This window comes from Trichosurus vulpecula, chromosome 3 (genome assembly GCF_011100635.1).
Source record: "Trichosurus vulpecula isolate mTriVul1 chromosome 3, mTriVul1.pri, whole genome shotgun sequence".
NCBI lineage: Eukaryota > Metazoa > Chordata > Mammalia > Diprotodontia > Phalangeridae > Trichosurus > Trichosurus vulpecula.
Window position 1 is genome coordinate 58,241,947 of NC_050575.1, and position 25,592 is coordinate 58,267,538.

General features: G+C 41.5%; 1 protein-coding gene across 1 annotated transcript in view; it reads left to right on the plus strand.

The window, feature by feature from the left end:
* Window positions 1–16,770, plus strand: part of ARHGEF37 (Rho guanine nucleotide exchange factor 37) — a 71,526-nt gene extending 54,756 nt beyond the window's left edge. The window contains exons 7-13 of the mRNA XM_036748414.1: window positions 331–435; window positions 1,309–1,419; window positions 2,279–2,608; window positions 5,527–5,655; window positions 6,508–6,703; window positions 8,170–8,324; window positions 15,788–16,770. Of these exons, the coding sequence (XP_036604309.1) occupies window positions 331–435; window positions 1,309–1,419; window positions 2,279–2,608; window positions 5,527–5,655; window positions 6,508–6,703; window positions 8,170–8,324; window positions 15,788–16,021 (1,260 nt within the window). The 3' untranslated portion in view covers window positions 16,022–16,770. The remainder of the gene's footprint in view (window positions 1–330; window positions 436–1,308; window positions 1,420–2,278; window positions 2,609–5,526; window positions 5,656–6,507; window positions 6,704–8,169; window positions 8,325–15,787) is intronic.
* Window positions 16,771–25,592: the final 8,822 nt, after the last annotated feature.

The window sequence follows — 25,592 nt, forward strand, 5'->3', positions numbered from 1 at the left end:
TTGCCCCATTCTGCACGTAGTAGTTGCTTAAATAAATATGGCATAATGCATAGAATTCTGGAACTAGCATCAGGAAAACCTGGGGTTCCAATCCTGCCTCTTGTACTTACTAGCTCTATGATCCTAGGGGAGTTACTTAACCTCCTTCTGAAATTATTTCCTTATCTATAAAGTGGGCATATTAATACTTGCAGTTCCTATCTCACTGGGTTGCTGTGAAGCTCAGATGAAGTAATGTATGTAAAATGCTTTGCAGAATCCCTAAGCACTATGCAACCATCCATTATTATTATTATTTTTGAAATGTAACTTTCATCTCCTGGATTTTAGACTGAAGACAGGGAGTTTGATGACTTGGAAGAGAAGTTTCAGTGGGTGGCGTTGTGTGTGAATGAACTCAAGGGCAATGTGGCATCGTACCTGGAAAATTTGGAGGTAACTGTCCTTTGTGCCAAACGAGACCCTAAGGGCCCCACACGTCATCATAATCCAAAAAGTCAGAAGGTAGGGGAGGTGGTGGAAGGTGAATACTAAGGAACTGCACAATCCTGTAAAATGGTGTCAGGCTCTCAAGTCGATGAGGCGTACCAAGAACAAGACATCCAGTTGCTGTTTTTAAAGCCATGTTGGGGAGAAGAGGAGCGACCAAACTGGAAAAGGGCCTCTGTCTGAGGTTGGTGGAATAATGATGGCAGAGACAGGATAGAATGACTTAACTCTTATTTTTCCTGTTTTCTTCACTGAGAAGGAAGATCTATTGACCCGGATGGGGCAGAATGAAAATGAGTAATGGGCAATTGAAGCCAAAAATAAATGAGATGTTGAGAGTAGTTAGTTAGTTTCTAGAGTTCAGTCATTTGGCCCTGTTTCAGGTACAGGTTGATTCAGAGGTCCTTTCCAGCATTCAGACTCTATGATGTACCCCAATGAACCTGTTCAGGTACAGGTTGGACCTGTTAGACTCGGAGTTCCTTTCCAGCTCTTGTCCAGCCCCTTGTCCAGCTTCTAGTAAAGTACCAGCTTTAACAATGACCATCAACTGCCAAAGCTTGAATCAACTGGTGCCCTTTAAACAAAGGATACCACTGGCCTCCTGGGCTCAACTTCTGAGGCCATTTTAGAACCTCTTGGCCTGTCTCAGTTGGTGAGCAGATTCAAATTGGTGCAGACTCAGAGAATCTACTCTGGAGGGATCCTGTTGGAGTCCTGACCAGAACATGTTCTGGAGGGGAGGATGCCCATGGTCCTTTTCCAGCTCATGTCTGTGAATTCTCATTGCCTTGTATAATGTCCCTTATTCTGGCCCAGACTTTCCTCAGGATCAAACCACATGAATGTGATCTGGAGATGGAAGGTGGAGCTGTGCAGCAGTATTGCTGCCTTACAAGAAACCTGCACCTTCTGGTCTTCTTGGAATTTGTAAGTTCCCTTGTTTCTTCCTCGGGTAGATGATGGAGCCTGTAGAGTAAGGGCACTTTTAGTGTGTGAAATTCAGGACTGGCATGAGCTTCCAGGGTGGAGAGAGATTTCTGGAGCATTCTAGACAAAGCATGCGAGGAGAGGCAGGAGTATGGCCTCCTCAGTCCTTCCTTGGCCTTCTTGGCCTTGGTCCTTTTCTTTTGGACCTGGAACAGAACACTTTCTACCCCTTAGTGGGACATATGTGCAAAAAGGCAGAAGATAGCATATAAAAGGGAGCTGAGAAGTTGGGGGTGGGGGAGGTAGCCAGGCGTGGGAGGCAAGGTGGAGTGGATCCAAGGGAGGAGGAAGCATGGATGGGTTTGCTCCTCAAATCAAGGTTCCAGGGAAGAGCTCCCCTAAATTTCCTTATCTTATATTTACGTTATCTACCTCAGAGGGTTGTCATAAATAAAGTACTCTCGAAAAGCACTATGAAAATGTGATGTTGTTATTATTATAATTAATATTAGTTGTTGTTGTGATTATTCTAAGGATGATCATCAGGCATTCTTTATTTCTACCTGTGGATAGATAGAGTTGGAAAGCCTAGGGTATAGAACAAGGGATTTAGATACACAGAATTTATTGATTGTCTTTTTCAGGCTGGAGAGGAGCTTTAAAAACAGCTTCTCATTTTCATAGCATCAGTCAGATTTGGTTCTGCCTCAAATCAGGAGGTTAGGTGCTATGCCCTCTTTTATTTGTTTCCACCTATGAAAGTCCTCAAAGCCTTGATATAATCAGTTCCCAAACTCCTGCCTGGATTGTACACTCCAGGGTATGGCAGGATCTCCTGAATGATGCTTCTCTCCCACAGAAGCAGCGGCTGGAAAGACTAGTGTACCACCCACTGGGCCACCTGTCCAAAGCCCTGCTGGGGCCTCAGAATCTGATCAAGAAGCGGCTGGACAAACTGCTGGACTTTGAGAGGATAGAAGAGAAGCTGGCTGAAATGGGCAGCATGACCTATGAAGAGGAAGCCACCAGGCACACCTACCAGGCCCTGAACTCTCTGCTGGTGTCTGAGCTTCCTCAGTTTAACCAGGTGGCCACACAGTGGCTGGGTCAGATCTTGCACACACTTATGGCCCTCCAGAGGGATCTTGCCCAGCAAGTGTTGCAGAGGGCAGAAGGAGAGTTGGCTCAGGTAAGGAAGGCCTCTAGGTCCTTTGGGTTCTGAGCAAAAACTGGAAAGAACCGCCCATCTACCAACCCCTTTGTGATTCTTTGGAATACTCCTCAATTGGCTGCCAGACAGATGAGGATAGAGGTGGCCATGACCTAACCTTTCTTCTTTTGTCCCTGCTTTCCAGGAATAATCCCAGATGATGAGACTAAGAACAGGATGAAAATCTGAAACTGTTGTCCCCATACCCTTAAAGGGGTGAGGAGGAGGCCACCTCCATCCTGGGGAATAGTGAGTGACTAACGGGCTAGGGAGTCAACAATAAGAAGCAAGAAGATAGCCAAACACAATGTCCCAGGGATCCCAGACAGCAAGCTCAGAACAGAGCAGAGACTAAGTCTAAAACTTTAGAGGTGGCTGCTTCAGAGAGCCAGGCAGGGAAGGGAAATAGCATCAGAGTTTGCAAACCTCGCTGGGGTGGGGAATTCCCACTTGGAGCTGGTTTAAGGAAACAATACAGGGGGAAAGTGCATTCTTTTGATTTCTTAAGAGTTTGTTGCCTACAAAGGCCCAGCTGCAGCCTACCTGATACTTCACCCCACCACCCTCCACTCCCTCTTGATCCTAATCATTCCCATGACTGCCCGATACAAAATCCTCTCCAAAAGTGCTCTGTAACTTTCAGACACAAAGAACGTTGTATGCTTGATGCTGCTTCAGGGGAAAAATACTAGAAGTAAGGGGTATCCTTTGACGTTTGTAAGCTAAGGATTTTTGTTCATCCAGACCTGTGATTTCATCAGCCTGGGGGAACTTCCAGTGTGGAAACTTCCTCCACACGTGCAACTCATCTGTAACTTCTAACCTTAGAGAGGTGCCTGAAGTGGGGGATGGGGCGAGGCACTGAGAGATTAAGTGACTGGCTAATATGTATCAGAAGCAGGATGGAACCCAAGTCTTCTGGACCAATTCTGGCCTCCTGTCCATCATGCCACATTGTCTCTCTAAGAGAAGTTGGTGATGTATAAGAGGAAGCATCCAGTTGTTAACTTATAGAACTTTAAGATATTTATAATATTATAATAGAATATAAACTAAAATTTATATTATGGCATAAGCTAAAATACAAATATTAGATAAATTCATGGATGACAAATCTGGCATAGTTTTTTTGAGGGAAACTAGAATGTTTGGGGGTAGGGACAGCTATGGTATTTGAAGTTGTTGTCATAGAGACCAGCCATAATCTTTCACAGCACACACATCCTTTGATACTCCTTATTGGAGGCAAAATCCTGGACTGAATGGATCAGAGAGTCTGACCTAATAGCACCGTAGGTTCACTACATCTCATTCTAATGAATCATCATCCCAATCTCATGCACACGGGTACTTAAATACTTCAAAAGAGCCATAATTTCATCAGCATCCATGCCTCCTCCTCCTATGCATCCCATAATCCTTCCCTGATTTAGTACACGGTTGAATGAGTTGCTATGGCTAGAGAAAACTCTGCCCTCTGGTGGCCAACTGCCCTGCGCTTAGCTCAATTGGTCCTCAGGTGAGAGAAGGATGGCTGGTAGGACCTGCTGGAGTTTATTCTCATTAGTATATCCTTCAAGAATCCAGGGTCATCTCCATGTCATGATGAGAGGATTTAAGTGAACATAGGTCATTGCTTCAGCGATTTCATATAAATAACTGGCTAACCCCTTGGCTGTATGATGAACATGCATTCTTTGTCCAATGATGTACTGTGTTAGAAAATTTTTTGAGCTCCCTTTAAGACCTGTGGTTCTTGGGGCAGCTAGATGGCGCAGTGAGTAGAGCACCTGAGTTCGGGTGTAGAGGAGTAGAGGAACTGAGTTCAAATCTGGTCTCAGACACTTGACACACTTACTAGCTGTGCGACCTTGGGCAAGTCACTTAACCTCAATTACCCTGCCTTCCCCCCTCCAAAAAAATAAAAAAAAGACATGTAGTTCTCTCGGTAGGGTTTTGAGGTTGCCTGGTTTTCGATACAGGCTGTACAAGGATGGAAAAGGATATTGGATTCTTGTGGGAGAAAAAGGGCCAACTTCCCCAAACTAAGAATCCCTTTTCCCAGTGGGTTGGGATATCTGAATGGTCTTTAGTTTGTGGAACAATATTTCCAAGCTACAGGACAAATGTGTAGAGTATGGAACAATATCTTATCCAAAAAAAATTTTACAACCTTGTCTCTCTTCTATACTCGATCAATATTTGACAATCTCGTTGGTGTCTGTAAAAGTTCTGTAGTGGAAAACTCAATTCCCTCCATTACCTCAGACTCATCTTTCCCCTTAGGGACATTGACCTTATTTGGAATCAGAATTTATAACCATTTACTAGCATTGCCTTGTTATTGGTGTTCAGTCGTTTCAGTTGTTTCTGACTCTTTAGAATGGTTTGCCCTTGCCTTCTCCACTTCATTTTACAGTTGAGGAACTGAGGCAAAGTTAAGTGACTGGCCCAGGGTCACACAGTTAGAATGAGTATGAAAGTTGGGATTCACTGAGTCCTACTTGGCCAGTAGGAGGCAGCTAGTTGGCTCAGTGGATAGATCACTGGGCCTGGAGTCAGGAAGACCTGAGTTCAAATCTGGCCTCAGACACTTACCACATGTGTGACCCCGGACTAGTCACTTCACCTCTCTTTGCCTTAATCCACTGGAGAGGGAAATGGCAAACCACTCCAGTATCTTTGCCAAGAAAACCCCAAATGGGGTTGTGAAGAGTCAGACGTGACTGAAGAACAGCAATACATGGTCAATAGGTTAACTGCTTAGAACATAGAAAATGATATTGTCAAATAAGCAATAATTTTGCATACACTGCATGGGACAAGGATCTTTGCATTCTTTTATCTCTTGCAATCATCCCCTTCTGCCTCATCTGACTTCAGTTTCTTTTCCCCAGCTGCCCCACAGCCATGTTTCTGAATCTGACTTCAGGAAGCTGATGGAAGACACATTGGGCAAGACCAGTGCCCAGCTTTACTTCTTCCGCCAGAGCTTCGAGAAGGTGTTGCCAGTTCCAATAACACAAGTAAGTGTTCCCAGTGGGCCCACCCTCTCCCCACCCCCTGCATGCCTAGCTCAGACAGGGCTGTGCATGAAGTAGAAACAAATACGTATTCATTGGTTGTAAAAGCAGGATTTTGCTATAGTGGAATACCACCCTAATTGTACATTTTTGGTTTAGTTTTCCATCTGGGGAACAGCTTTGCTGGCTCTATGAGGATTTTCTCAATTAAAACTATAGCATCTATGTGGCACGGTTAATAGAGCATTAGCACTTGAGTCAGGAGGACCTGTGTTCAAATCTGTTTACACTAGCTGTGTAACCCTGGGCAAGTCATTTAACCCTGATTGCCTGCAAAAACAAAAACAAAAACAACCCCCAAAACTTAGTACTGTGGAGTTAGAAGGGAACTTGGAAATGAAGTTTAGACTAAGAGACCAATAAGCTAGTTCTTTTTCAACTCCAAGATTCTGACATCTAAGTCCTGCTCCTCATTTTATAAATGTGGAATCTAAGGCTCAGAAAGGACAAGACACTTGCCAAAGGTCACCCAGCAAATAAAGGATAGACTAGAACGCAAGCCTATCTCTCAACACAGGGCTCTTCACACTCCATCAATGGTTGGGTTTGCCTGAGAAGACAAAGCCAGCCAGAATGAAGAGGGATGTTTAGTTCAGTATAAAGAAAACCTTCCTCATGATGAGATGCCTTTTGGAAGTAGTGAATTCCCTCTCAAGCAGAGACTGGATGGCCACTTATCAGGCTGTAGAAAGGAAATTCTCAGGAATAGCTTGGATTTGGTGTCTTCTGGGAGTGTCCCTTCCAACTGGGATATTGGGTGATGCTGTGACTCCTCACAACTTCTCCTTTGTCTAGCCACTCCAGCCTGCTGCAGAAAGGCAGGTCCAGACCCTCCTGAGCAAGTACGGCCCTAGCAAGCTCTACCAGGTGACAAGTAACATCAGTGGGAGTGGAAATCTGGCTCTGACTCTTCAGAGAGGGCAGGTTGTGGCTCTCCTTCAGGACAGGGATACCAAAGGCAATACTAGTCGTTGGCTAGTGGACACTGGAGGTATGTGCACTGGAAAGTCTCTCTTCTTTCTCTGGGGAAAGCCTACGAGCCACTACACAAAGACTGACAGGGAAAAAGCTCTTCTGCAGAACAGTCAACAAATCATGTCAACCATGTCATGTACGGACTAATAGAAGAAACAAAAATATTTGTTTTCCTGGAGAAGGGAAGACTTAAGAGAGTACATGATCGGTGTTCAGATATCTGAGGGGTTGTCATGGAGAAGACAAATAGAAGTATTAACATCTCAATTTGTGTGTCACTTTAAGGTTTATAAAGCCCTTTAAATACATTATCTCATTTTCATCATCACAACAATTATCTCTATTTTATAAATGAGGAAATGGTGGTTAAGGAATTTTCCCAGGTCACATGACAAGTCAGCCTCAGAGATTATCTCTGAATCTAGTTCTTCATGCCTCCAAATCTAGCATGATCTACTTGACCAAGCTTATTATTATTAAATTATTAAATTTGTTCTGCTGGGCCCCAGCAGACAAAACTAGGAGCAAGAGGTAGGTATTCAGTCGAAAATGAAGAATTAATTCCCAACAATCAGAACTGTCCAGCAATGGAATATGCTGTCCTGTGAGGCAGTGAGCTCCCTCCTATTTGAGAAATACTCAAGATGGCTCAATGGATAGATCACTGGGCCTCAAAAGGGGGTTTCTGCTCAAGTTAAGGGTTGGACCATGTAACTGACCTCTGTGGTCTATTCTAACTCTTAGATTCCTGGGCTCATTGGTCAATTCTGAGTGAGTTCTTATCCTATATGTGTTGGAGGCCCCCATTTCAGGCCTTTGTATTACAAAAGTTGGCATGAGACTCCCATTTTGGGTGGCAATTGCAGTTAGTATCAGATGTGGGTGCCCGCACTTCCTCTTGGCTGAAGCATATTTGAAGTGCTTGGGCAAAGCTCCAGGATGCCCTATGTGTTAAACGATAGGCTTTGTCTTATGTTCACACTCACAGAGCCTTTTTTCATTGTCCTGTCCTCTTCTTAAAGGTGGCCAGACTCGGAGGAGGGGAAACACATACTATCAGGAGGTGGGCACTTAGGGCGGTGGGCCAGAGCTGATTATAAGCACAGGGCATGGTACTAGGTGTCATATGGAGGATTCCCAATCCTTCGGCTTCATTCATTTATATAATCTCTAACTGCCTTACTTGATTTCCCCAACCCCTCAGTCATTAATGACCTTCCCCCTTGGACCACATGTAACGTTTTATTCTTCTTGTGAACTTTGTTATGCATACCTGCATTTATGTCTGACCCCTTTCCTATAACATAAGCTACATGAAGGCAGATATACTATTTTATCTGAACTTTGTACCTCCCCACCAGGACCTAGCACAGGGTTTTATCCTCTTAATAAGTTGTTGTTGAATGTAGGAAATTGGAAACTTGTTTATCCCCACCAGAGAACTAACTACCCATCTCAGAAAAATTTCCATGTGCATTGCAGGCTATCGTGGGTATGTGCCATCTGGAAAACTAGAGCCGTATCAGGTGGTCCCACCTGAGGAGCCCAGAATGCAGGTAGGGTCAGGCGATGGTTTCGGGTTCCCTCCAACAGAGGCTCCCAGGGCATCAGCCTATGCTGTCACACCTGTTTTTCAGGTAGGTTTGAAAGAAAGGACAACAACTTGAATTTATGTCACTCCTTGTACATAAATGTTTCTATTTTCTCCTTTGCTAGAGAGCTCAAATTTTAAAAGTTTTAATAATGCTGTTTTATATCAATTTCCCTTCTCAATGACTCATATCCCTGCCTCCACAGACCTTTCTCTTATAACAAAATAATATAGGTAAGAAAAATCAAAGTAACACATTGGTCATGTCTGACAACATAGTCCTCATTCCATCTTATGCTGGTTATTGTCTGCGTCTGGGGAGATGGCTTACTCAGAGCCTGAGGACTCAAATAAACATGTCTTTTAATAAAAAAACTCATTCAGATATCCCCATGGGCAAGCTCTCTTCAAGGCAGTTGGAAGGTATTTCTCTGCAATAAAAGAGTTTGGCGAGGAAGCTCCCTAGCATCTCAGAAACTCTCTGCCAAAGTCCTAAAAACCCCTATTTCATTCTTCTTGCCCAAAGGTTCCCCCCACTGCATCTCAGATCAATTCACCTGGAGGCAAAGTGAACTCAAATTGCCTCAGATTTACTCCATAGTGTCTTAGTTCACAACAGTCCCTGATGATATTGTGGGAGTGGGGAGGAGAGGGATGAAGAACTCACCTCCCCAGTTCCGCCAAGATCCTGGCCCGCAACACAAACCTATAGCCCTGACTCCTCTGCTGAAAGATGGGAAGAGTGTTTCCCCATCAGTCCTTTGAAGTCAAAACTACTCATTGTGTCAATCAGAGTTTTAATGCCTTTCAGTGTTATCTTCCTCTTCATTATGGTGGTCATTATGTATATTGTTGTCTTGATTTTCCTTATTTTTTTTCTGTATTAGTTCAAATGAGGTTTCCCATGTTTTTCTGCATTTGTCATAGTCATCATTTCTTGTGGCACAGTATTCCATTATATTCATATGGATACCTCTCCTCTGGGTTTTCATGATATTACTCTTCCTGGTTCTTCCACCATTCCTCCCACTACTTTCCAGCACCCTTTGTAGGTTCATTTTCTCTGTCCCTTTCCCTAACTGTGGGTGTATCAGAAGGCACCGCGCTAGACTCTCTTTTCTTTTTTCTTTATACTCTCATTTGGTGATCTCATTGGTTCCCATGGGTTCAGTTATTATCTCTTTGTACATGATTCCCAGACCCAGGTATTCAGCCCTAGTCTCTCTCCTGAGCTTTTGTCCTATATCATATATACGTGCATTTGAACTGGATATCTTACAGACATCTTAAACTAAATGTGTCTAAAATGGACGTCGTTATTTTTCATCCCCAACTCATTCCTTTTTTGAACTTCTCTTTTAAAAAAGCACCACCATCCTTGCAGTTATACAAGTTGTCATCCTTGGCAACCTCCTTGACATGCTCATTCTACACATCTGAATAGTTGACACATGCCCCCCTTCTCTTTACTCATATAGCCACTGATCTATTTCAGTGCCCATAATCACTTATGTAGACTATTGCAATAATCTCCTGATTGGTCTCAAGTCTCTCCCTTATTCATTCTGTCCTCCACATAGGTATTTAGCTGTTTCCAGGGCTTGATATTCCTTACTTGACCTGTGTTCAAATCCTTGTCCCCCCACTTACCATCTGGGAACCTTGGAAAAGTCATTTCATTCCCCATGGCCCTCCTCTTCTTCATCTCTAAAATGAGGGAGCTGAACTTTGATAGACTTGGCTCTTTTCAGCAATACAAGGTTCAGAGACAGCTCCAAAAGACTCAAAAGAATTACAGAGTCTGAATGCAGATTGAGGCGAACTATTGGCTCTCGTTTTTTTTTCTTCTTTTTCGGTTTTGTTTCTTCTTTCTCATGGTTCATTCCATTGCTTATAATTCTTCTTTACAACTTGATTATTGTGTAAGTAAGTTTAATATGAAGATGTATGTAGAACCTATATCGGATTACATGCCATCTTGGGAGGGAGAGGGAGAAAATTTGTAACTCAAAAACTTGTGGAACTGAGTGTTATAAACTAAAAATAAAAAATAAATTTAAAAAAAGTATAAAAATGACTAAAAAAATAAAATGAAGGAGTTGGACTAGATAGTATTCTAGGGTCATTTTCAACTTTAGTTTTATGATCCTATGATTCAAGTAAAATTTAAAACCAGGATGCAAGCAAAAACTGGAAACCCACAAATAATAAAGACTTCATGGTCAGATTAGAGACATAAGAAGCCTTTGATAAAGTATGCCATTTTAATATTTTAAGTTGTAAAATGTAAGAATATAAGAATCTTTCCTTTATATGATTGAAAAGTATGTATTTGAAGCCATAAGTTAATATTATATACTTTGGGAGAAACTGGATGGACATTCACACTAAAAACAGGTATAGAATCAGTCATCTATCAATCAAAAAACATTTTTAAGTACCTCCATTATGCCAGGCATGTTGCTAAGTGCTGGGGATACAAGGGACAAACGTCCTTCAAGGAGTTTACACTCCAACAGAGAGGGTGATATGTACCTAGATAAGTGTAATATAAGGTGGTTTTGGTTTTTAATAGAGAGAGCACTAATAACTGAGGGGAATCAGAGAAAGGCTTCATATAGAAGGTGGCCCTTGAGCTGCAACCTAAAGGAAGTGACAGAGTTCATTCCAGGCACTGAGGAAAGCCAGTGCAAAAGTACAGAGATGGGAGATATGGAGCCTTTTGTGTGTAGAATGGAGGGTAAGCCAGTGGGGCCAGATCTCAGAGTGTGTGGAGGGAAGTGACGTGTAAGAAAGGTAGATGATGAGTCCCTGGAAAGGTTGGAAGGACCATGTTGGGAAGGGCTTTAAATGCAAACAGAGGCACTTATATTTGGTTCTAGCAAAAATAAGGAGGCACTAGGATTTATTAACAAGGTAGGTAACATGGTCAGACCTATGCTTTAGGAAAATCATTTCGGCAGCTATGAGGAGGATGGATTGGATTGAGGAGAGGCTCAGACAGGACCCCAATTAGGAGGCTGTTGAAACTGCTTAGATGGAAGATTGAGAGAGTATGAACTAGAGTGGTCACTGTGTGAGTAGCGAGAATCTAATTTGATCTAACGCAAGATTAATTGAGCAAATAGAAATGACAAGATTTGTCAGCTTATTTGATATGTGGGGTGAGTGAGTGTGAGGAATCAGGGATGCCACTGAGATCATACACCTTTGTGACTAGAAAGGTAATAGACAGGAGGAGGTGGGTCTGAAGGGAAAGAGATTGAGTTTGAAATTGGATATGTTGAGGTTGAGGTATGGGAATGAAGCTCAGGAGGGGGGGAATAAAAAGACACTTATCCATAAGCATCAGTCCTATTTGACATGCTCTTAAAATGTTAGTAATTAAACAGTCAGATATGGCTGCTTAATAGTTTTTCTTTGTTAGAATGGAAGGCTTTAGAGTGTGTGCAGAGAAGTTATAGCTGGAAATGACTGTCATGTGAAATCATGTCATCAATAAATCTTTAAAGAAAAAGAGAGAAATGTTAGCAAGAACAATAAAGACGTTAAAAGAATAATTACTGACAATAAAGAAGCCAGAAACATCTGTATTTATAGATGACATGATTATATATCTACAAAAACCAGCACAGTAAACAACAGAATTAATCGGGGTAAAATTAGTCCTGTAGAGTTTGGGGGTATAAGATTCTCATAGAAATAATTTTCATGTTTATATACCCCCCCGAAGAATCAAGGTTAATTGGGAGAGAAATAGCTTGTATAATAACAACAAAGGATATCACATATTTGACATTAACTTAATTAAGACATATATGAAATCTATATAAAGACAACTTCAAAATGTTTTTGATAGAAACCAAGGACAAACTTCCCAGAGGGATGACTTTGGCTCATTGCTAGGTTAAACAAATATAGTAAAAATATGAATACTTCCCAAACTAATTTACAGATTGAACATAATACCGCTCAAAATATTAATAGATTGTTTCAATGGAGGGGTGAGGAGAAGCTTGGTTCAGACCTTTGATTTTGTCAGTATAGAGAAGACTGACAGTATAGAAACAAGATGGGCAAAAATATTTACAGCAAACATAGCAGACAAAAGCTTGAAATCTAGAACCTGTTGGAGCTGTATATTGGGTACATAAACTTGTCTTGGGTGCTCTGCTGAGCACACACATACTACCACTGAGGAAACCAGTTTTACCAAAGCAGATCAGAAACAGCTCTGCAATTGATAGTCTTGTGATTGTACCAGGAACACTGAGTTTAGTGACTTTTCCAAAGTCACACAACCAGCATACATCAGAGGTGGAACTTGAACCTATGTCTTTCTGGCAAGTTTCTAACCACTGTGCGACTCTGCCTCTTAGGTCTTTTCTTGGAATTACCCATAATCCTGACAAAATTCATATGGGAACATAGACAGGAAAGAATACCAAGAAAAGCAATAAAAAAGAAATGATGACTAGAGACTTGTCTGATTATATTTGTAATGTGCTCTAGAGCAAGAGTTATTAAAAACTGTCTGGTACAAAAGAAAACAAGCAGATCGATGGAACAGAATAGAGAACCCAGAAATACAGAAATAGAAACAATTCATATTCTCTCTCTTTCTCACTCTCTCTGTATATATGTATATATACACATATAAATGTACAAATATGTAAATATTTTAATGTACTTTTGGGATATATATATATATACATATATATGTATACATATATAGTATGTGTATATACACACAGTGTTTGAGAAGCCTATGTTTAGAAAGACCTAGGGAATGGAATCAATATCCAATAAAAACTGTTAGGAAAATTGGATAGCAAAAACTATTGGTTCCCCTACTCATACCACACATGAAAATAAATTCTGTATCAACAATCTAAATATGTTTAAAAATATAATATACTAAAACCAAGAAAGAATACTAGGCTTAGCCACGGTGAATAAGAACATTTCCACCAATCAAGCAAATGGAAGAAATTATTGAAGACGAAGTCAGTGCATTTGACTATACAAAAATAACAGGATTCTGAACAACAACAAAGAGTAACATCTCTAAATTAACAGAAGAGAAAGAGACTAGTAACAATATTTGCATCGAATCTATTAGACAGAAACTTGACCTCTAGAATTGATAGTATCTGTATGTGGAGTCCTTAAAGTTTTCTAGAATGCTCCACTTATCACAAGCATTCACATTAACTTTGCCTATAACATTCAGTTACTCACTTGAGTAATCCCAGCCAAGTAGATTGAGGCCCCTTCCTTGAATGGGGTCCAGCACTGGGAATTCACTTAGCTGATTGGCCATGGATGCCCTGATAAGGGGGCAGGTAGGTGATACAGTGGATAGAATGCAGGACCTAAAGTTAGTAAGATTCATCTTCCTGAGATCAAATCTGACCTCAGACACTAGTTGTGAGTAGCAAGTCACTTAACGCTGTTTGCCTCAGTTTCCTCATCTGTAAAATGAGTTGGAAAAAAAATGGCAAACTATTCTGATATCTTTGCCAAGAAAACCACAAATGGGGTGACACGACCGAAACTACTGAACAACAAAAGGCCTGATAAGAATTTTTCACAAACGTGGAAGCACTTTATCAACTCGTAGATAAAATTCACTATCAATCCATTAATAATCAACAAGCATTTATTAAGCACTTGTTCTGTGCCCGGCACTGTGTTAAGCCAAGTGCGTATGGCAATAAGCTTTTCTGTATATGTCTTCCCTAGGCTGACGTTATCTCCCCTGAAAGAATGTAAACTCTTTGAGGGGAGGAACTGTTTCATTTTTGGTTTTGAATCCTTAGCTTCTAGCAAAGTGCTTCACACATAGTAGGCATGTAACAAATGCCTATTGAATCACTTACTGATTCCTTGTGCAGAAGTTCCCCACACTAATGGCATCATAGGTTTCTATGAGTACATTTGAGTGCATACACAGGACATGTATTTGTGTATAACAGACATATACATATATGTGTGTGCCTGTGTGTATATATGTGTATATGTGTGTGTGTATATATGTGTGTGTGTGTGTGTGTGTGTGTGTGTGTGTGTGTGTGTGTGTGTAGGATAGGGTCTAGATTTGTGAATTAATTAGTATAGGAAAATCTTGGGTGAGGATATTCCCTCTAACAATGTAGATCAGCACCTTCTTAACTTACAGTCTTAGAGAATTATTTAGAGCAGAGCTGTCCAAAATGTGGCCCTTGAGCCGCATGTGGCCACAGTGCTCGGCTGCCTACAAGCATAGAAATTTACATAAATGCTTTAGTAAAGGAAGCTGAGCTACCACAGAGCTCTCACTAAAATGGCAAGTCAAAATATATTGTCTACTGTTTCAATAAAAACCTAAGGTTGGACAGCCTTGATCTAGAGCAGAGATCTCAAACATGCCTGCATTGTGGCCCACAACATTTCTGAGTGAGATTAAAGTGTAATTGGGAAATATTTAACAAAATACATATAAATGAAATAGAGCATAGATAATGTTAATACATCATTTTCTAAGTCAGTATTCAGTCAGCAGGGATGCTTATGTACGGTTTAGTATTTTATTTGAGATTGACATCCCTGGTCTAGAGCCCTGAAAAGTTAAATGACTTGACCAGGATGACATAGTCAGCAAGTGTTAGAGGCAGGATTTGTGCACGCGCACACGCGTGTGCATGTACACACACACACACACACACACACACACACACTCCTATCTCTGGCTACTGCCAGGATTTCATAGATGCCATACTTTCTGATACAGCCCTGAGAATTTTTGACAGGTGAGAAACAGTACCTCTATTGCCTGGGGAAAGTCAAACCCCCCATTCAAGGATGGCCAAGTACCAGTCAAAATCGGGGATCAAAGAGAAAAGACACTGGAAGGGAAATGAAAAACAACTATGGGCATGAACCTGGGATGAGTGAACCATTGTCCTCTTGGGAGTATGGAGTGAATAATGCTAGCAAGGGAATTAGCCATGGAAGGTCACCATCCTTAGAAGTATTTAAGTAAAACCTGGCATACCATGAGTCATGGATATTGTCCATTTTGGGTTTCTTGTAGCTCTAACTGTCTCTGGTTCTTTGAGAGCCATCGATCTCTAAGCTAGAGAAAGAGCTGGAGATATTGTCAGATCCCTCATTAATAAGTGACCAGCAGTGAGAGAAATAGTGAGATGAGGTAGTGACCAATAGAGAGAATGGGAAAGTCTGGGGATCCTTGGAACATTGACTGAGAGCTGGAAGGGACCTCAGAATCCAACTGGTTTGACATTTTACAGATGAATAAACTGAGGCCCAGAGAAGTGAGATGATTTGTTCATAGGTAGTGAGTCGCAGAATCAGGGTTCAGACCCAGGTCCTCTGACTCCAAATACAATCCCTAAGTCATTGATGGCAAAAAAAAAAAATGGATTTGAACCACTTTGCTTCAGTTTGTTCTTGGATTATTATGTCTTCCTTGATCTCCCTGTTTCCTTATTCTCTGTGTGTTTTTAGGTGGTGGCTGCATATCCGTTTGCAGCCAGGAGCAGCCATGAAGTAAGCCTACAGGCTGGACAGCCGGTAACGGTCCTGGAGAGGCAGGACAAGAAGGGGAACCCAGAATGGAGCCTCGTGGAAGTGAATGGACAGAGGGGTTATGTGCCCTCCAACTTCCTGGTCCGCGTTCCAAGCCCCGCACCCTGGGGCTGGAGTTTGCCCCCTTGTAACAGCCCCACATCACACATGTAACAGCAGGGGTGGGAGGGAGACTATGAAGGATTTTCAGTGGGACAGTGTGGGTTGATGGGGGTAAGAAGGGTCTCAGAGCAGAACACAGGACTGGGTGGGTATAAGACAAGGCAGTAGGAAAATAAAGCAAACCTCCTAGCCACCATCTCCTTTGCTGCTGAGGAAGTGGGGTGGAGGGTGAGGGTGAATTCTCCAGAATCTCTCTCCATGGAGCCTTTGTGGGCAGAGAAGTTTGGTCCATGAGGCCTTGGCCTCCTGACTTGGAGTCACACATTGCAAGAAGCGATGTATGAGAGAAAGGTATCACAGTGCTTTGGAAAGAGTGCTGGAGGGGGCCTTAGAGGATTTGAGTGTGATTCTGGCTCTCCCAGTTACTAATAATGTGGCTTCAGGTAAGTCACTTATCCTTACAGATCTTCATCTGTAAAATGAGGGGTTTGCATTAGGTGGCCTCTGAGGTCCTTTCAGCCCCAGACCTGTGATATGACGATCCTAACATGAAGCTCTCAGCCCAGGAGCTGTAAATGTTCAGAGACAGCTTCTTACTTACTGGGGAGGAGGTCTGTGCCTAGGTGTGTGTGCCTAGATTGGACTGCAGTTTCTCAATGTGCATGATCTATAAAATGCCCAGCATATAGTAGGCGCTTAATAAAAGCTTGTTTGTTTGTTTTTTCAATCAGCATCTTGGGGCACAGTGGATTAGAGCACTGGGCCTTGAGTCAGGAAGACCCGAGTTCAAATCTAGCCCCAGACACACAACAGCTGCGTAACCTTGGGCAGGTCATTTAACCCCTATTTGCCTCAGTTTCCCCAACCGTAGAATGGAGATAATGCTACCACCTACCTCCCAGGGTTGTGAGGAGCAAATGAGAAAATATCGGTAAAGTGCTTAGTGCAGTGCCTGGCACACAGTAAATACTATATAAAGGCTATTTATTATTATTATTATCTATGCTAGCTATCTAGGGAAGATTCAGGAAGTCCTGGAAGCTTCCTGTTTGTTGGTTGGGTTTGCAGTTCAGTGATCATCTCGAGACAGTCTGTGATTCTCAGCAAATTTTCCTCAAATCTGGAACAAAATTAGAATTCCAGTTATGAATGTAGCACATGCTCGATGATGATTTCAGGGAAAGTTTGCCACTTTGGGGTGGGGTGGGGCAGGGTTAGGGCAGGGGTCAGTCTGACATAGCCACCGGTGTCCTAAAGCTAGCCCAGGCCATCAGCAGGGTTTGTGTAGAAGCTCGTCATCGGCCAGCTCTTCAAAGATAACTTGTCTAGATTGCGAGAGACCATGTTTATTTTTAGGGCTGGCTAGAATTTGGGGGCCAAAGTCAGAATGTCTGTGCTTTAGTGAAGGATAAAAAACATTCATTGTGAGACACACAGCAGAGCAACTGGTAGATACCGTGGAAATGTTTTTAATCATGAAGATTAGATGGAACAAAATCAAAATTAGAGTGAGTTTCCAAGAGTGAGAAGAGGTAACAACTTGATTTAGTAATAAAAGGAAGCATCAGACCAATGTCTATCCTGTTGTTGCCACTGTAACAGCTAACTCAGCCTGAGCTATGCCTTCTGAAGTGGCCACAGGAAAAACAGAGCGTTATAATTAGGGGTACCAGGAAATTCATTTTCTGGTGTTCTTCCAAGGGTGACTACTGTCTGGTGATGAGAGAACCCCAGTTCACATGGTCCTTTCACCAGCTCCAAATCCACTTTACCTAACATTCCAAGTTCCCTGTCTTCCCTGCTTCTGGAGCAATGGAAGGAATAGTGGAAGCAGGAACACCATCCATGCAATGGGACCAGCTCGTGTCCCATTTAGCTCTGAATTAGGCTAGGTAATCATGGAGCACTTTTGAGAAATCCCTAGTGAAAATGTGATTTCAGAGGCCAGATTAAAATGGGACCTGTCGATCTAGGATATCCTGAAGATCCATTTTTTTGAATGTGTTTTATGAAGAGCTGCACAAAAGATGATTTTTTTTAGACATATAGGAGATAGTAAAGGAGGCCTGGAGCACCTACATTTCCTATGTAGGGTAAATAAAAGTTGCTTCATAGCTTGTGGGAGAGGATTCATAGCCTGTTATAGAGCATCAGAGCATGAGTACTATTGTTTGTACTAGTCAATAAACATTTATTAAGAGCCTACTATGTGCCAGGCACTGTGCTAAGCTATTAATAGCCAAGTGCTATTAGTATTAATGATAAATTTGGAGGGAGTGGGAGTTTACCCCTGTAGTGTACGAAATTCCCAGTGTAGATTCCCCTTCCATGGCTAGTATATGTCAGAGGTTGGCCTTGAACCCATATCTTCCTCAATCCAAGGCCCATCTCTTCTCTACTAGACCAGCCTGGTTCTCAGTAACAATGATAATAACTCATATTTCCATAGCACGTTAAGGTTTACAACGTACTTTCTTTCCATCCCTGTGATATAAACAATTTTAAGTATTATTCCCATTTTAGAGTTAAAGAAACTGAGGCTCAGAGTGGTTTAGTGACATGTCTAAGATCACACAGCTACCAAGTAGCAGAATTGGGATTTGACTCCCGCCGATTCTGAGACCAATGTACATTTCTCCCAACATACTGCCTCTCTTAACCTGGCCTGAAGCTCCCACATTAACCAGCAGAGGGCGCTGGAACCATGCCTAACCAGTGGGTACTTCCAAACTCTGGGGAAAGCCCTTTACCAGCATGTGTCATGATAGGTGTCCTACTGAGAGCTGTGAATGAGGGTGACAGTAACCAATGAATAGAGCCTGATACTGGGGCCCAGATAAGTGTCACTGGGTTATGATGATGCTGGAAGGGAGTGCTGCCCTTAACAGGACGAATGAAAGGGAAAAAAATGTGAAGCTCTGGGAGCTTGGGGCCAAATTCTGGTGAGGCTGGCTGGGTCTACGATGGCTATTTCGGGGCAGTTCAGATCTGGGGCAACTTGTGGTTAGTAAGCAGCCTTCTGGGTTTTTGCCTCCTCTGACTTTATTCACCTCTAGCTCTTTGTGTCTTTGAAAAAACCTACACTTAGCCTCATCATGCCTGCTGGTCACTATCTCTTTTCCTGCAAACCCTTTTGAAATACTCAGTGGTCCTGCTCACTTTGGCCTCTTAAATGACCAGCAGAAACCTTGTTCCCATGAACTATGTGGCTAGATTAAGATTTATTAGATTTTGAGATAGCAGTTGTTTGGAAAAGATGGGATGTGAGTCCTTAGGTATCTTTAGGGGACTTAGTGGAATGTGCCTTTGTATTGACTCAGAGCCATTAATTGCACTGTGGTGTATTTATTACTCTATAAATATTTTAAAATTGGCTACATGTCTTAGGTATTATTTATTTTGCCCAGGCCTTGAGCCCTAAATGGCTGATTAGCTCAGTGACAGGAGACCTGGAATCATGAAACTAAATGCTTTTTGGGGGTGATCTTATATAAAACAATACCAAAAAGAGTTTCTATTTTATGAACTATTTATTTCCTCCATGTTCTTGTTACTGACCTGGGTGCCAACCTTGTATATCCTGTTTGTATTTAGTGAAAGGATTTAAATTTTCTTTCTTTAATTATCTGCCTAATTGATTTGATCTCTCTGCATCAAAGGTTCTTAACTTTGGGTCCATTAACTTGGATGGAGGAGAAAACCTACATCTTTACTTCAATAGAATTGGTTTCCTTTTTATTTTATGTATTTAAAAATATTATTCTGAGAAGGGGTCCATGGGCTTCACCAAATTGCCAAATGAGGCCATGACACAAAAAACCTGTTAAGAATCTCTGCTCTAGATCATGAATTTGCATTTAGGGCCAGTGTGTTCATGGCCTAAGAATGTGCCTTCATAAAGAATTAGAACCGTCGTACTGTGATATATTTATTACTTGGTAAACAGATGTTTTATAATGTGCTATGCTATTTGAGTTCTGAATCTAGAGCTTAAATAGGACAATTTCTATTTATTCCTGGGAGAGAGAAGATATGTCCAGTTTTATCCCTCCCTGTGATCTACTTACCTCCCTTATAACTCAACTTCCTGATCTAGGAAATGAGGAAAATTATGCCTATGTTACAGGAACATAGGAATGAAGGAGAATGTGATGAAAAATAAATTGAATGTTGGCTGTGTAGAAAATTGAGGACTACTTGAAATAAAGAACTTAATTGTATGAAAATTTGTTTTACATTTTTTTTTCTTGTCAGCACTGGGCTGCTAGGCTTAAATAACTTTACCGAGCTTCAATATTTATTGAGGACTTACTAAAGGTCTAGGCCTTTGGGAAAAACCATGACCTCTAGAATTAAAAATGACTATCAATTCCAATGCCTTCATTTATTTTATTTTATTTTGTTCTTTAGATGAAGAAACTGCAGTCTAGGGAGAGGAAATAAATTTGCACAAGATCACACAGCTCTATGTGATTTTGTTCCTGCCCTCAAGACGGTCATGAAGGAAATGGGGCTAAATGGGTGTGATAGGGCCAACTAAAATATGACTGCCATGATACATTCTGTAATCCAAGGTCTGTTTGTCTATACCCCTTTCCTTAATGGACAAAAGAATGTGTCTATTATTTAGGACTTCTAACCCTACAAATGCTATTCTAGGAAACGAATAGATGTTGCTGTAATAACAATGTTGCTAGCAGCTGCTGTGGAGGTATAAGGCCAATAACACCAGCACACAGGAGGGCTGCTAGCAGAGGTTCTTTGATCTGTTTTTCTAAGGAAAGCAACTTTAAGGGGTTAACAATCTTAAAACATACATACATCATTCACTTAGTTCAGGGGGAAGAGTCAGCACCCTGAACTTTAGAGCAAATACAAACAGAAATTACAAACAGAGAATATAGCATACATCCACAGACTAGCTGTCTGACCAAAGCCATGCACACATAGTTACCAGAGAAAGAAGCACCCAACATCTGGGTTTTCAAAGCCCAGGGGTGGCGGTGGGGTGGCTACTTAACAGCTACCCAGTATCTCCACACCAACACTCTTCCAATGAGTGAACCCCAAACAAAATGCTAACCTCAGATTATATATATATACTTCTTCAGGGTCAGAGTGCTTCACACCTCTCATGACCTAATTAGCAAAAGGGTGTGGGTCTTCCTACAAACAAAGGTGAGACTCAATCAAACAAGCTTGATTGCCTTAGTGCTGAGAAGTACTTCAAAACAAAAGACACCAAAAAGTCCCACTTTACTTGCCATTACAGTTGCTTGCTAAAAATGTATAAAGGGAAAGTTGTAAGGCCTTAAAGTAAAGACTTTGTTGTCAGTTAACCAATAGAATATGCCTTAAGGCAATTCTCCTTGGCAACTGTCAAGTTATTTAGAGAGAAAAACTTTGTTTAGTTCATACTGACTGTTCTGTTTACCTATATGATCCTTACCCAGTTACCCTACTTTACCTTATGCTAAACTGCTGAGACGATGCTAAACAAAGCTAAATTCATTGTCAATTGCTAATTTTAGCTCAAATGAAGTAGGCTTTTTTTTCCTTGTTCTTTTTTTTTAGCACCCTAATTTCTATAGATAACAAATTTATGAATCCTAATCAGGTAACAAGAAAGATGAGTCTTCTGATACTATGCTCTCCATCTCATTTAGCCAATCACTGCCCTAAAGTCTCTGAGAACTAGGAAACTGAAACATTATCATTGTGTGTCAGCGTCGGGACATTTTCTGGATTAAAAAGGGAAAGCTGGTTCTATTGCTCTGGTCCCTGTACCTGCCCTTTCCCACTAGCCATTATCGATGTTGGTGCCCCATCTGAAAGGCTCCTAAGACATCTAGGAGTTAGCAAAGTCCACTAGGTGATCTGAGACCATAGGACTGTGCTGCTCAGATGACTGACTGGTGGAGAGCCAACTGGAGACACAGACCTGAGGGTAGTCTGGGCTAATCTTCAGCCCTCCAGAGACCTCTACTGGCTACATAGAATATCCTTCAATTAACCTCATTAGACTGTAGGATGTCCATGTTTGCTTTATTTCTTCCCTCCCCAGGTGTAGTGATTAATTTTTTTTAAATCACTTATTTAGAGGGCAATTGCCATTAAATGTAGGAGGTAATAGGGATAGCGGATCAGTCTAGGTTGGGAGGAAAGAGCACTACCTCTGGAGTCAGAGAATCCAGGTTCTAAACCTGTTTCAGATAATTACTAGCTGTGTGGCCAAAGGCAAGTTTCTTAGCCTTCCTGGACTTCATATTTAAAATAAGAGTGGCCTAGATCAGCTTTTTTTTTTTGGAGGGGGAAGGCAGGGCAATTGGGGTTAAGTGACTTGCTCAAGGTCACACAGCTAGTAAGTGTGTCAAGTGTCTGAGGCTGGATTTGAACTCAGGTCTTCCTGACTCCAGGGCCGGCGCTCTACTTACTGCACCACCTAGATGCCCCATATATCAGTATTTCTTAAACTGTGGGAGACCCCACATGGGGCCATGGAAATTTTGGCAACAGTAAAAGGTTTCTAAATGCACAACAACCAAAAATTGAAAAACAAACACATAATGAATCCGAGGTATTTCCAGCAGCATTTGCCTGTGTTGCATTGTGCAACTTCATTGTAGCTTTGGTTCTGAACACAAGGCATGAATACTTTGCACAGCACATGCCGTCACACCATGCAACCACAACGAATGCTGCCAAAACGCTAAAAGGGGTTGTAAGTAGAAAAAGTTTGAGAAGCCCTGGCCTAGATCACTTCTGAGATACCTTCTAGCTCTAGCCCTGTGATCTTATGATTTGATTAATTTGCCTTTTCATTGGTTTCTAAGGGCATTCCAGGCCAAAGATTCTGCAGGAAGGTAGAGATTAGAAGGTTTTAGGGAGAAAAGGACAGTTTTCTATGGATTTTTCCCCAGTGTCAAGGCCTGGGGCAAACTTGAGTTGGTCAGAAGATCAGGAGAGCTGTGTTGCTGCTCCTGCTTTCCTTTACTGGGTCCATGGGTATGAGCTGCCCTCCTTCGCCTTGACTGCTAGGGTAGGACTCATCTCTGGAGTACTTAGAGGCATTTTCATCCCTATTTTACAGATGAAGAAATTGAGACTCAGAGAGTTACTTGATTTACCAGTGATCAAACAGTTAGAAAACATCAAAGTTAAAATGTGAACTCAGATTTCCTTATTGTAAATCCAATGCTTTCTGTAGAGTATCATACTGTGCTGCCCCCAACCCCTCTCCCTTCATCTCTCACCAGTTGAGAGATGGGACACAAGATAGGAGTCAGTTAGATGAAGAGATAAGGAAAGTTCCCTTGCATGAGTTGATAACTGGGAGTTGGGGTGGTAGGGGGATCCCCAGAGTCTGAAGGGGATGGACACTATAGAAAGCATATATAACCCTTGAATGAAAGGGCCAATTGCACTGGGCTCTTTCCTCATTGGTGGGGATTGATGACTCAATACCCTGTGATTCCATGAGGGGAAGAAAAGAAAGAATGCTGGGTTTTCTTCTGGCTTCCAGAATCAAGAGAGAAGATGCACCATTCCAATCTCTCTTCAGGTTCATGAAGGGAGAAAGACTCTGGGGAGAAGTTAGCAATCGCTTTGATCTCCATCTTACTACACTAGAGACTTCAGAGAATATCCCCTTGGATAAGATCTGAGACTCTGGAGTCTCAGTTGTCTTGAGTTAGCATATCTTGCTCTCAATGGGAGAGAGCATTCACTCTATATTGTGTGGTATAAATTCTACAGTTACTTTTTCTGATTTCTGGTTTTGCTATTGACTTGGATAAATGGTTTTACCTGCTATGTATATTCATTGTGGAAATGGCATTTGGTGGGAAGGGAGTCAAGCCTTGGATATATAGCTTGGGACATTTCTTCCCTATTAAAAGAATAATATTTAAGGGAGCAGATAGATATATTTCTAGCCCAGTACTCCCTCTCTCTGAAGAGAGTAGAATGGCCATTCTCTGACCCCAACCTCCTGCTTCCTCTTCTTCCAGGAGTCGAAGTCTTCTTTGGGGAAGGTAGGAAGATGAGATGGTGGAAATATGTAGATTCTTATAAGCCACATCTACAGATACTCGTTTATGTAATTTGGTGTGTTATGAAACATGGGAACATGTAACCTGTTTGGGCAAAACCAAAATCATGTACTGTGCACACCTTGCACACATAAAAAGAGGCATGCACATTTAGGGCTAAGGTTTTAGGGGAAAAGCTAGAACTAGGAGTACTTTCAGAAACCACACTCCTGTGCACTCAAATTCCTAGGTAGGGAAGAGATTGCTCCCCCACTACTTCTTTTTCCAGAATATTGGAAGATGAAGAACATCAGCTCCCCCACTATCATGGGGAAGATGGGGATTAGGGTTCAAAGCCATATTCCTGTTTCTTTTTGAAGGACTGTAAGTTTTCAAATGCTTTCTCATTACCCTCGTGATGTCATTGGTCCTCTTTGAGAAGAAAGGACAAATAACAATAACTGATACTGGAGGGTAGATGTGCTTTGGCACTCAGTTCCTCAGGCTTGTCCACTCTGGCCTTGGGAGACAAAAGACCACAAGGCCTCATGTTTAGTAATCTACCTTTCTTCATGTCTGAAAATCACGCTGTTGTCCACTTAAACCCTGAAGGACATAGGTACAGTTTGAGAAACGCACACTGAGAAGGCAGAGGTGGGCTCCTTTGTCAACCAATTTTCCCAAGTAAATTTGTTAATCTTATGAAAAATAGATGAATTGAACACACATAATACACATACATGCACAAAAATGTATACTTTGTTGTATGTGGAGAGAGAGAAAAGAGAGAGAGAAGAGAAAAGAGAAAGAAAAAAAGAGGGTGAGAGAGGGAAAAGAGAGGAGAGAAAAAAGAAAAGCAAGAAAAAGAAAAAAGGGAAAGGAGAGGGAGAGAGAGAGACAGAGAGACAGAGAGACTGAGAGAACATGGAGTACTGGATAGAGAGCTGGCCTTAGAATCAGAAATACCTCAGTTCAAGTGCTGCCTCTGACACACGCTAGCTGAGTGACCTTGGTCAAGTCATTTCAGCTCTATGGCTCTAAGCAACTCTTTTAAGATTAAGATGTTGGGCAGGTGCAGCTGTTCATGGGAATATAGATGTACAACTACAGATACTTATAAAAATTAATTTCCGTGCAAAAATACATATAATTAAAAGAAAAATAACAGATTGGGAAAAACATTAATGGCAAATATAGCAGATGAGAGCTTGATATCTAAAACATATAACAAGCTGTTAAGTCACAGTGGTAATTAATTACCAGTTCATGATATTATAAATGGTCAAAGGACATGAACAGATCATTTTCAAAAGAGGAAATAGAAATTGCTAATAATCACTTGAAAAATATTTGACTTCCCCAATCAAATGACATAGATTAAAACAACAGTGAGGTACCACTTTGTACCCACCAAAAAGGCAAAAAGTAATTAAAAGCAATGACAGAATGCTGGAAGGAATAGGAAAAATTGGTGACCTCAGTCATTGCTGGTAGAACTGCAAATTTGTAGAATATTTTTGGAGAACAATCTGGCAGTTTGCAGAAGAAGTCACAAAAATAAACATATCCTTATACTCTGAAAATGTTATTAA